General features: G+C 56.4%; 1 protein-coding gene across 6 annotated transcripts in view; it reads left to right on the top strand.

The window, feature by feature from the left end:
* Positions 1–12,193, top strand: part of CTBP2 (C-terminal binding protein 2) — a 170,187-nt gene that overhangs the window by 146,266 nt on the left and 11,728 nt on the right. For all 6 annotated transcript variants that reach the window (XM_070470389.1, XM_070470390.1, XM_070470392.1 and 3 more), the window contains 2 exons: positions 11,426–11,580; positions 11,922–12,066. In XM_070470389.1, the coding sequence (XP_070326490.1) occupies positions 11,426–11,580; positions 11,922–12,066 (300 nt within the window). The remainder of the gene's footprint in view (positions 1–11,425; positions 11,581–11,921; positions 12,067–12,193) is intronic.

The raw sequence follows: 12,193 nt of genomic DNA, 5'->3' as shown, positions 1-12,193 counted from the left end.
TGGTGTTTGCCCCGCCCCCACCGAAAGCAGTAGGTTTCCGGCAGAGCATCAGGTGCTGTTTGGCTCTGGGTGGCGGGGTTCACTGGGCCCACGGGAGGCTCCCTGGGGACTGGGGGGAACCCTGAAGACCTGAGGCATCTAGATGCCAGACAGCCTGCCCAGCCCATGTGTGCTTGTCTAAGAAAGTGCAAGATGGGCCCGGCTTCGTTCTTCAGCTCTGTTGGGCAAGGCGAAAGTGTCACTTCTCTTTCTCAGCTCCAGTTCCCTGGTGTGGTGTGGACGCTGCACAGTTCGGACTGCCAGGGCGGTTCACCAGGGGGGCTCTAAGGGGTCACTTAAAGCGCCAGCAGTGCTGGTCTTTTGGAGGTGCAGAAGCTGGCTGCGTCGGGTCTCAGTCGTGGCACGCCGGACCTCGTTGCGTCCCGTGGGACCTTTGATTGTGGCACACAGACTCCCGAGTGTGTGGGCTTTGGTAGTCAGGGCGCACGGGCTTAGCTGCTCCGTGGCACGTGGGATCTTAGTTCCCTGACCAGGGATCGAACCCATGTCCCCTGCAAGGTGGGTTCTTAACCACTGCACCCCCAGGGAAGTCCCAGGTTGTGCTGTTTTTTAAACTACATGGCGTGCTTCCCACAAGTCTAGACCTCTGCTTCCAGAAGCTGCCCTTGTGTGCACCCTGGGTTCGCGTGTCTGCCCAATGAGCCTTGGGTGGGGTGTGGGCAGTGGCGGGGGCCCTGGAGAGCCCCTGCGCCTCCAGCTCGCCAGCTCTCTGTCCAGCTGTTAACCTGAGCTAAGGTGAGGTGGCCTGAGAGCATCTCATTTGGAGGCCATGACTCATTAAGATCCATGTTTTATTTAAGAAGCTAATCTACTTATAGGGCCACTCTGCAGCCATCTGGACTGAGCCTTCAGCTACCTTTATAGAGCTCACTAAAATCGGGACTGAGGCGTCTGCAAACCAGGGCCCCCCACCATGGGACACGCTCAGCCTTCTGGGGAGCCCCTAAGTGCGGTTCACCCCCACCAGCGCCGCTCCTGAGGACTCGGAGGGCCAGGTTCCCCGTGCTCGTGGCTTTTCCCGCCAGGGCGCTGGTTACTATAGTGTGTTCACAGCTGCGTAGAGGAACCTGGCATCCAGGCTGCTGATGGTCTTTCAGGAAAAGGCTGTGTGTGCAGTGACCACTGGGCTTCCTGCCTGCCCGATGGTACTGCTCATGCCAGGGCAACCTGTGGGCGGTGTCCACACAGGGGTACTTCAGAGATGACGGGTTCTGTGCCCGACCACCCCAGTAAAGTATCACAAATAAAGCTAGTTCATGTTGGAATACAGTTGATTAACGATGTTATGTTAGTTTCAGGGGTACATACCCATGGTTCAGTTATACATACCCATGTACCTCTTCTTTTTCAAGTTCTTTTTCCATTTAGCTTATTACACAATATTGAGCCAAGTTCCCCGTGCTTTTCAGCAGGTCCTTGTTGGTTACCTTGAAACATAACCGTGTATGCATGTCCATCCCAAACTCCCAAAATCTACACAGATTTTCTGGTTTCCCAGGGTGTTCCCTGGTGGCTCAGTTGATAAAGAATCCACCTACAATGCAGGACACGGGGGTTCAGTCCCTCTGTTGGGAAGATCCCCTGGAGAAGGAAACGGCAACCCACTCTGTTTTCGAAAGAAAGAAAGAAGAAAGTGAAGTCGCTCAGTCGTGTCCAACTCTTTGCAACCCCGGGGACTGTAGCCCGCCAGGCTCCTCCATCCATGGGATTTTCCAGGCAAGAATACTGCAGCGGGTTGCCATTTCCTTCTCCAGGGGATCTTCCCAACCCAGGGATTGAACCCGGGTCTCCTGCACTATAGGCAGACTCTTTACTATCTGAGCCACCAGGTGTTTTCAGCCCCTACTCTGATTTTGAAAGGCCACCCCAGAATCCTGAAGCCTGCCATTGGCCAGGCCTTGCAGACGGGCCCTGGAGAGAGCTGTGGGGCCAGCCTCGCCCATCACTGGGGGAGCCACTCCCTGACAGGGCTGCCTGTGTTGGTGAACCAGTCCCGTCACCAAACCACCCCCCAGCCTGATCCCTGCCTGGGGCGCCTAACCTGGGGAAGTCCATCTTCCACAAGATCCCTTGCCTTGATCTGTCCTGGGGATGGCCTCCGGGGGTTCCTGCCGCACTGGCGATGGGTCCCTGCTGGTCAGAGGACACGTGGGCTCTCTCCACCTTGGCCTTGTCTTGCTGAACACGTCGGTTTGCTGTCTCTGGGTGGCCAATCGCCCCAGAACTTCTGGCTTGCAGGCAGTGGGGCTCTGCCGGAGGTGGACAGCCTGGGCACCCCTCCCCTCCTCAGACTGGATGGCTGGACCCTGGACCTGTGGTCCTGCCTCCCAGTGCTTCCCAGCTCACGGCTGGTCTCGGTTTCACTGTGAATTTGGAAGGCGTGGTGCCCACCCCAGAGGCCCAGCTTGGAAGCAGTGCAGCAGCCCCTCTGTCACTCCAGGGGCTTCAGACTGAAGTTCAAGGCCAACCCATTTCCCGGGAGTGGGGAAGTGGACTCCCCATCTTGGGATTGAGGGGGAGCGACAGTTACCCTGGGATGGGGCGGGTGTCAGAGGCCACAGGGAACAGTAACAGGCACAGCTGAGGTCCTGCTGCGAGGAGTTGGGTGCAAACCCAGGCACCTGCCGCAGAGCCCAGCCCCACCCTGGGGGGCGGGTCTCTCCCCTTCCTCTCCAGAAGCCCCTCTCCGCCCCCAGCAGAACAAAGGCCCGTCCCAGAGTTGACTGTGGAGGGCTGTGCCTGGCTGGCGGGCCTTTGCATCCTTCCCCTGGGGCCTCCCTATGTCTCCCTGCTGCTTTCCACACTCACAGTGGTGGCGTCACGTGTAGAACACTGACCTTCACTTTCCTTTACCCAATCCAAGAGGGGGACTGGGTGCACTTGGAATGGCCGCAGATGTCAGCTAGCCTTGCAGGGCGGCCCACGGGGGTCAGCAGGGAGTCTGAGACCAAGATTGCTGGGATTGATTAGCCATGCCTGCCGTGAGTGCAGTGGTTGTGTATCTGCATTTGTTGTCCAGGTCTGCTTTCCTCTCCTTCAGCCCTGAGCACAAGGCCATTCAGCTCCAGCCTGCATCGAATTGCAAGATGTTCCAATCTTGCTTGCCCTGTATTAGACGACTGGACTTCCACATCTAGGCCCAGATTGAAACTGATTTCGTGTTTCTGATTTTGTTTTCATTCTTATTTAATTTTTTGGCTGTGCCACATGGCTTGTGGCATCTTGGTTCCCCAACCTGGGATTGAACACTGGGTCCTCTCCCGGCAGTGGAATTGCAGAGTCCTAGCCACTGGACTGCCAGGGAATTCCCCCCTGTTCTGGATTTTGAAGTATCTTGAGGAAAAGCTATTTCTCCTATAAGCCAGATTCTCTGTGCACGTAGAGTTCCCTGAGGAAAGCATCCATGCCTGCATCCTCACTGGGTCCCTAGAACCAGGCCAGGCTCTCACATGGCAGAGCTTGGAGGTGAGGAATCGGGAAGCAGCGGGGATGGATTGGTTCTGAAGGTCCACTTTGGCGAGGGCAGCCGGAAGCCTGTGGACCAGTGTCCACTTCAGTAACTGCCCTTTGCTTTTGCCACTGTGGTTCAAGCAGGTCCCCAAATTGCTCTCAGCCCTCAAGCTGTAGGTGCACCATTCCTTGGTCATCGCCTCCATCCCGGGACATTCCTGCTCGGGATCGGGCCAGTGAGAAAGGGCTCACTGCCACTTGGGCCAGGTAGGGCGCAGGATGGAGGCTGAGTGCTAGAGTGGGTAGTGTTGCAATGCAAAACTAGGCGTGAAAAGCAAGGCTGCCGAAGAAAAACTGGGGTCTCCGCCGTGCTGGGAGAGCATGTCTGCACTTGACCAAGTTTTCAAAATCAAACTGCAGCCTGGCTACATCTCAGACAGGCCCGGAGAAAGCGGACGCGGCTTCCTGGGACTGGGAGAGCTGCCCAGGGACACCGCAGAGAAAAGCACTTTTACCAAATGAAAAGGCAGATAGCAGTGTGGGAACAAAGATGAGATTTCCAAAAGTAGCCGCACTCTTTTTTAACCTTAAAATAGCACCACACTTAGCAACATACATCGTTCTGCAAATCTCTGCCTTGCAGCCACTCTCTGAACCCCCCCTCACTGTCTCCTACAGCCATGGTCCCTCCCATGAGAGGCGAGGGGTGCTCCTGCAGGGCAGACACCTTCTTGGGGTGTTGGGGACAGTCACTGCCTTCACTCACTTTCCAGATCTGCTTTCTGCAGTAAGCCAACTGCAGAACATTTGTTGTTAACAGTGTAGAACAGTTTTCGTAACGTGGATAAACATGTTTTCAAAGCAAGGGAGGCCCGCCCCCCACGAGGCTCCACAGCCTTCTTCCCCAGGCAGGAGGGGTCTGCTGCCCCAGGCCGCGGGGTGGACAAGTAGACCCCTCAACATAGCCACGTTTCTGAGTTGAAAGCCGAATCTCAGATAAGGGCTCGTTTCTGTCCCAGGGTCAGCATCTGGTTCCTGCTTGGTCCCACGAGTCAGGAGCTGCACCTCCAGGTCATGGAAATACTGGCCTGTGAAACATGCTGCTCGTCAGACCTGGGATCTGATTCTGGGTCTGGCCTTCTGGGGATCGGAACTGATGAGCCCAGCCAAGAAGGATTGGGCTGTGCTGGGTTGCGGAAAGTGGCCTTTTAATTGGGGAGCAGAGACACGATCAGATCCTTGCGAACTGGTCTGGGCTAGAGGGCTGCAGGTGTGGGCCTGACGTGTCCCTCCCCACCCGCTGCAGACCTCTGGTCTCTGCGTGGCCACCTCTCCCCATTCTCCCCAGGGCCACTTGCACTTGAGGATGGGAGCTGCCTTCTACCTTCTGGGACCCATGTAGGTCCTGGGAGCCGATGACCAGCTGGTTGATCGTCTCCCCATCCTCTTGATGAGTTGGGCAGAGCAGTGGGTTTTGTCTCGGGTCTTTCTGCGGCCCCTCACAGGTCTCCGTCGGCTAGCCTTTCCAGGTGCTTGCTCAGGTGTCAGCTGTCAAGACCAGTGGTCTTGCGCAGAGAATCCCAGGCAGCAGGGAAGATCTTAGAATGGGCTTGGCATGCCTGGCAGGTCCTCTCCCCTCAGGGATCCCAGCCCCACCTGTGTGTCCTGTGGGGCCTCAAACGGCAGCCTCGCTGCACCTGCTCAACCCCGTCTGTGAGCAGAGAGGTGACCCTGCACAGGTGTGGCCGTCCACACACCGTGATTGTCATCCGTTATCCTGGCCAGCCTGGCTTTGGGGCCTCTGAGGTTGCTGCAGTGTGGGAACACGTCCTAAAATCTGGTCCATTGTTAAAAGAGGGCTCTGCCTGCTGAGTCAAACACAATTATTACAGCCACTATCTTTAGGGTAAAATTGCTCAACTAAAATCCAAAAGCTGCAAAATCACGTCTCAGACAGTTTGGTTCTTGAGTTGCAAGTGACAGAAGCCAACCTTTAGAAAATGATGCAAGGTCCTATAGGAAGGATGTCCACTGAACTCACTTGGTGTCCAGAAAGACCAGGAAATACACCACAGGGCCACTCTGTATGGCATAAGCCCGTCTTCCCGTTTCTTCGACTGCAGCCCCATCAGCCTGTCGCCTGGGGGAAGGAGCTGGTGCTGTTATCCAGATAAGGTGGCATCAAGGCTGGGGGCCCGATGTTTACTGACGTCTCCCTGGGGCCCTCCCCTTTCCACCTTGGAATTCACAGAGTCCTTTGAACTCGGCATTCACTGGACCCTGGTCACTCTTAACAACCCTCCGGCAACTCAGCCTGGTGTGATCTTTGTTTTCCACTAAGTGTGTCTAATTGCACAATTATTTGTGTGCAGCTGCAGCTCGAAGCAACACCAGGCCCAGGGGCGGACATCAGAGGTAGCCTCGAGCTGGGGCGCTGCGTCCCTGCTTGTGAGGAAGCAAGCCTGAAACCAGCAAGTAATTGACACCAGGGGAGTCGACTGAGCTCTCTCTGCCCTGCAGTCTTAATGCTGGACGAGCTGTTGAAAGTGCATTGATATGCTTTCCGAGGTGTGTCCAGGTGCAGCTGGAATTATTCTGAAATGGGTGGGGCAAGTTCATCAACGGGGAGGGAGACTGGAGAAGGGCAATGGTCAGTCCGACTTGAGGGCCGCCAGGACCCTCCGGTCCTCATCTTCAGGTGCTTTCTCGGCCTCTGCTGGTTCTTTGGTGCCATGTGAAGCGCCCCTTGTCATTCCCTTAGCTCGTCTCCTTGGCTGTAAAGTAGGGATAAGATCAACACTGAATGATTCCTGTCAGTCTTGGAATTTGTGGGGTTTCAGCAGTGAATCTTAGTTGGCAGCCCATTTTGATTTTAAATCACAAGCCTGTCTTTATTGACTTCTCATTAAACATTGTGCCTTGCGTTTCTCCCCTCAGTTCCCCTGACGGTAGCAGGAATAGGTTTCCTTCCTCCCTCCAGCCTCTGAGCCAGCCCAAGTCGCTACCCCATTTTCCACAGAAGTCATGTCCACTGAGTCGGTGATGCCATCCAACCATCTCATCCTCTGTCGTCCCCTTCTCCTCCCATCTTCACTCTCTCCCAGCATCAGGGTCTTTTCAGATGAGTCAGTTCTTCGCATCAGGTGGCCAAAGTATTGGAGTTTCAGCTTCAGCATCAGTCCTTCCAATGAATATTCAGGACTCATTTCCTTTAGGATGGATGGATCTCTTGCAGTCCAAGGGACTTTCAAGGGTCTTCTTCAGCACCACAGTTCAAAAGCATCAATTCTTTGGCGCTCAGCTTTCTTTACAGTCCAACTGTCACATCCATACATGACTACTGGAAAAACCATAGCCTTGACTAGATGGACCTTTGTTGGCAAAGTAACATCTCTGCTTTTTAATGTGCTGTCTAGATTGGTCATAACTTTTCTTCCAAGGAGTAAGCATCTTCTAATTTCATACAGTTAAAAATGTTTCAGGTTGCCAGAAGCACTGGAGAAATGTCTCAGTTAATGTGAGGTGAGATGTAAAGTCTAATTGCAACTTCATCTTCCTGGCATTTCTTGGGTTCTTCTTGGGTACCTCAGCAAGACTGTAGGGACAGTGGGTTCTGGGCACAGTGGCTTGAAATTAACTGGATTCTGAGTCATGCGGCTTGATGAGTCCCATCTGGAACTGAAGGAGCATTGTCTATCTAGCGCGGCCCCTTTGTAGAAGCCGACCTTGGCAGTGACCTGGATAAGCCATCTTGTCCTCAGTGCTGGGGGCCTCATGTGGCCCCCTTAGAGCTTGGCTCTGCACTGTGGTCCCTGCATTTCATCCAGAACACCTGTGAATCTCGCCCACTCCCACCTGCCAGCCAGCCCCCCCCCCCCCACTCCCCCAGCATCCTTCCCCAGACTTTGCACCTGAGCCTTGTGGTCCCCCTTGCATCTCTGACTCTTGCCTTACCATAGAGAGCTTGAAGCTGGTATCCGAGCTTCAGGCTTCAGGAAGCCCATGGGTCTTGTGCGTTCTGCATGCCCAGCCTGAACGAGGGCAAAGGGTGGGTTTCGCCAAAGAGAAAGACAACCCAAGTCAGGGAGGGAGGCAATCGCTAGGCAACCCGGAGTTTGTTTCCCAGGTAACGGGATGCATGCACTGATGCTGCGGATGGACACGTTGCGGCAATGGCCCCTCAGCCTTTCCAGATGCCTGCCTGGTGCCCACTGTCGTTTCCCCATGTGATGACTTTTTAATTAACCGCTTGGATCTCTAGTAATGATCGTGAACTTTACAAATGTTGTCTGGTTAACCCTCCTGACAGCACCCCCCCTCCCCCGCGGAGTGAAGTTGGGGTGTTTCTTCACCCAGTGGGGGGGAACAGCCTGGGCCAAGTGAGCACGTTTGCCCACGAGGTCCTCCAGGAGCCCAGCCTTGGGCTTCGTAGGAGGTGTTGGGGGCAGGGAGAAGCTGGAGGAAGAGAATGAGTCCTTTCGGGCTTGCTTGTCTCTCCGTCTCACCTCTTAGGGTGGGTGTGGACCCCGTGTTGGCACCGGCTGCCCCCCGCTTTCAGCAGCTTGCACCTTGCTCTTTTTCCTGGTCTGCAGACAGGAGACAGGTGCCGTCTCAAGGATGAAAGGAGAGGGTGTGGGGCACCCGGTGACATCCCTGCCCCCCACTTCTCCCTCTGTGGGGTGTCCGGGAGTCCTGTCTGCAGATGTCACTCTTGGTCTTCGGGGTGTGTTCTCCCCATCTGCACACAGCACCTCAGCTCTCACGGACCTTTCTGTTGGGCAAAGTTCGTGGGACGTGCGCCGACACCCCCCAACAGGCGGCCGGCCTCAGTGCTGCAGGTTGAGAGCTGGGGACCCTGTCCCCACTCGGGAGCTCAGCTTCACTTGGCCGCCCCACTTCAGGGGTCCATGTCCCCAGGAGGCAGTAGGGGTCTGGCTGCCACTTGTGGGCCAGGAGGGACCTTGATCATTCGTGAGCGCCAGCCCGGCACTGCCCAGAGGTGGCCCGCTGCCCCTGGCCACCCCGGCTTGTTCTCCCCAGGCCAGAACAAAAGGCTTTTGTCTGGTCGAGTTCAAAGAGACGATTGTCCCCCGAGGCTGCAGCTGTGGCGTGGGAGCGCCATCCGGGACATGTCCAGGTCGTTCGGGCACTGGGGTGCCGCCCTCCCCCACCCTGCGCATTGCTGAGGGGCGCGTGGCCGGCCAGATCCTGAGCCCTGGTGGCTGAGGAGGGGCCCCACCCGTGGCCGTCTCATGGCTGCCGGGAGGCTGAGGCCCCGTGGGTGAGCACGTCAGTGGCTCCTGCTTCGGCCTTCGGGAGCCTGAGCAAGCCCGGTGCTGAACTGTGTGCTCAGCCTGGCCCTGGTGCTGTGGCCATCGTCAGTTTATCTGAACATCTGAGAACCTCAGATGTGTGGAAAGCTGTTTTGTGACTTGTAATCTGTGACACCAGCTGACTTGCACTGTGGTCCTTTGAGAAGATGCATTCAAGTCCCTGGCAGGCCACCTGCGCCCCCCAGCACGCGCGCGCACACACACACACACACACACACACACACTTTGGGAAGAAAACAGGAGTGCCTGGCCACCTGGTGCTGCAGTTCCTCCTGAAGCCCAGGGATGAGTCATGGTGATTTAACATAGTCACACACACACACACACACACACACACACACACACACACACACACTTTGGGAAGAAAACAGGAGTGCCTGGCCACCTGGTGCTGCAGTTCCTCCTGAAGCCCAGGGATGAGTCATGGTGATTTAACATAGTCACACACACACACACACACACACACACACACTTTGGGAAGAAAACAGGAGTGCCTGGCCACCTGGTGCTGCAGTTCCTCCTGAAGCCCAGGGATGAGTCATGGTGATTTAACATAGTCACACACACACACACACACACACACGCACACACACACTTTGGGAAGAAAACAGGAGTGCCTGGCCACCTGGTGCTGCAGTTCCTCCTGAAGCCCAGACACACACACACACACACACACACACACACACACACACACACTTTGGGAAGAAAACAGGAGTGCCTGGCCACCTGGTGCTGCAGTTCCTCCTGAAGCCCAGACACACACACACACACACACACACACACACACACACACACACTTTGGGAAGAAAACAGGAGTGCCTGGCCACCTGGTGCTGCAGTTCCTCCTGAAGCCCAGACACACACACACACACACACACACACACACACACACACACACTTTGGGAAGAAAACAGGAGTGCCTGGCCACCTGGTGCTGCAGTTCCTCCTGAAGCCCAGACACACACACACACACACACACACACACACACACACACACACACACTTTGGGAAGAAAACAGGAGTGCCTGGCCACCTGGTGCTGCAGTTCCTCCTGAAGCCCAGGGATGAGTCATGGTGATTTAACATAGTGAAGGTTGCTCAGTCATGTCCAACTGTCTCCAACCCCATGGACTATACAGTCCATGGAATTCTCCAGGCCAGAACACAGGAGTGGGTACCTTTCTCTTCTCCAGGGGATCTTCCCAACCCAGGGATCGAACTCAGGTGTCCCGCATTGTGGGCAGATCCTTTACCAGCTGAGCCGCCAGGGAAGCCCAAGAAGACTGCAGTGGGGAGCCCATCCCTCCTCTAGAGGATCTTCCCAACCCAGGAATGGAACCAGGGTCTCCTGCATTGCAGGTGGATTCTTTACCAACTGAGCTATCAGGGAAGCCCAAGAAGGTGATTTAACATGGAGGCCAAAAATCCAGGACCTTCCAGTGAAGGGAACTGTTTGGTCATAGAGGATCAATTGCCCTGAGCTGGTGTGTGTGCCCCTGATGATGGGGCCCCACGGTGGAGGGCAGAGCAGTCCTGCATCATTTGGGTTGGAGGCAGGCGCCCCTGGAGAATGTGGACTTAGACAGCGTGCAGCCAGCTGTGGGGTCCAGCATCCTTTGTCTCCATTGGAAGCATTGGCACATATAAACAGCTCTGGCTGGTCTAGGCAGCTGATTTGCTCTATGGTCCTTTGAGAAGATTCATTCATCAAGTCCCCAGCAGGCCACTTGTGTGCCCCCCACACACACACATACCCCCCTACACACACACTTCCCCACCCCCTCAGACTGGCATCCTCTCCTCACCTGGGCCAGGTGAGAGGGTCTATAGGCACAGGCTGCATGTCTCCCACGGTTTCCTCCAGGAAGCACTTACAGGATGTTGTTCAGTCACTCAGTTGTGTCCAACTCTTTGCAACCCCATGGACTGTAGCACACCAGGCTCCTCTGTCCTCCGCTGTCTCCCAGAGTTTGTTCAGGTTCATGTCCAAGTCAGTGATGCCATCCAACCATCTCATCCTCTGTCGTCCCCTTCTCCTCCTGCCTTCAGTCTTTCCCAGCATCAGGCTCTTTTCCAGTGAGTCAGCTGTTCGCATCAGGTGGCCAAAGGATTGGACCTTCAGCTTCATCCCACAGGATGCTGGCACTGTAACGTGTCCCTCTTGTTTCACTTTAGCGCATGTTGCATGTGTTTAGAAGGGCAGAGGGGCCAAGTGAAGTCTGCTCTACCTCGGGAGCCGTGGGCCAGACCCCTGGATGTCCTGAAGGTCTCTGGCTCTTGGAGGTTTAGGCTCAGCCAGGCAGCCCCCAGGCTGTCCCCGGTGGCAGCAGCGGGTGTGGACTTGACCCAGTTCCACATGGTGGTAGAGTTGGCCACATGTGGTCCCCTATGGGGGCATCTTAGCCTCTCTGTCAAAACAAGCTGCACAGATGTCCCTTCTCTGTCTCCTGGGCTGGTCCCAGAATCCTCCCAGGAGGCAGGCACGAGGATACTGGAGTGGGAGCACCATCCTGGGTGCCCCACCACAGCTGGGGGAGCCCCGGCCACTGGGCACACACACCCTGTCCCCTCCCTCCCCCCAGGTATCCGCCCCCAGATCATGAACGGCCCCCTGCACCCCCGCCCCCTGGTGGCACTGCTCGACGGCAGAGACTGCACCGTGGAGATGCCCATCCTGAAGGACCTGGCCACCGTGGCCTTCTGCGACGCACAGTCCACCCAGGAAATCCACGAGAAGGTGGGCCCCCCCCATCCTGCCCACCTAGCTGGGGGTCCCCCCACCCCTAGATCAGGTGGCAGCAGCTGGCACTCAGCAAACACCCCTGCCAGGTCCCCCTTCTTTCCACACTGGTTTCTGCTGGCCCGTCCCTCACACCGCCTCCCTAAGCATGCCCCCTGCACCCATTCCCTGGCATCACTCAGAGTCATCAGCAGGCCCCCAGAGCCCCACCAGGGCCCTCTCCCCTGGGGGGGGGACGATGCCATGGACACCCAGGCCTCATCCTCGCTGGTCATCTTCCTGCCAGAATTCAAGGGTGATGGGGGCCTCCAACCCGCGCTCTGCTCGCCCCATCACAGGTTTTAAACGAGGCGGTCGGCGCCATGATGTATCACACCATCACGCTCACCAGGGAAGACCTGGAGAAGTTCAAGGCCCTGAGAGTGATCGTGCGGATAGGCAGTGGCTACGACAACGTCGACATCAAGGCTGCAGGCGAACTCGGTAAGTGCCCGGCGGTGCCTGCCGAGTGCCCACTGGAGCAGACGAGGCCAGAACTGAGACAGCTCCCTGCTGGGGTCAGAGGCCCCATCAAGGGGCCTGGGGGCTGTGCTAGGTTGTCTCACTCGGG

This window comes from Odocoileus virginianus, chromosome 7, assembly GCF_023699985.2.
Source record: "Odocoileus virginianus isolate 20LAN1187 ecotype Illinois chromosome 7, Ovbor_1.2, whole genome shotgun sequence".
NCBI classification, from domain to species: Eukaryota; Metazoa; Chordata; class Mammalia; order Artiodactyla; family Cervidae; genus Odocoileus; species Odocoileus virginianus.
The sequence above is the reverse complement of the archived record's forward strand: the minus strand, read 5'-3'. Positions and strand labels throughout refer to the sequence as shown.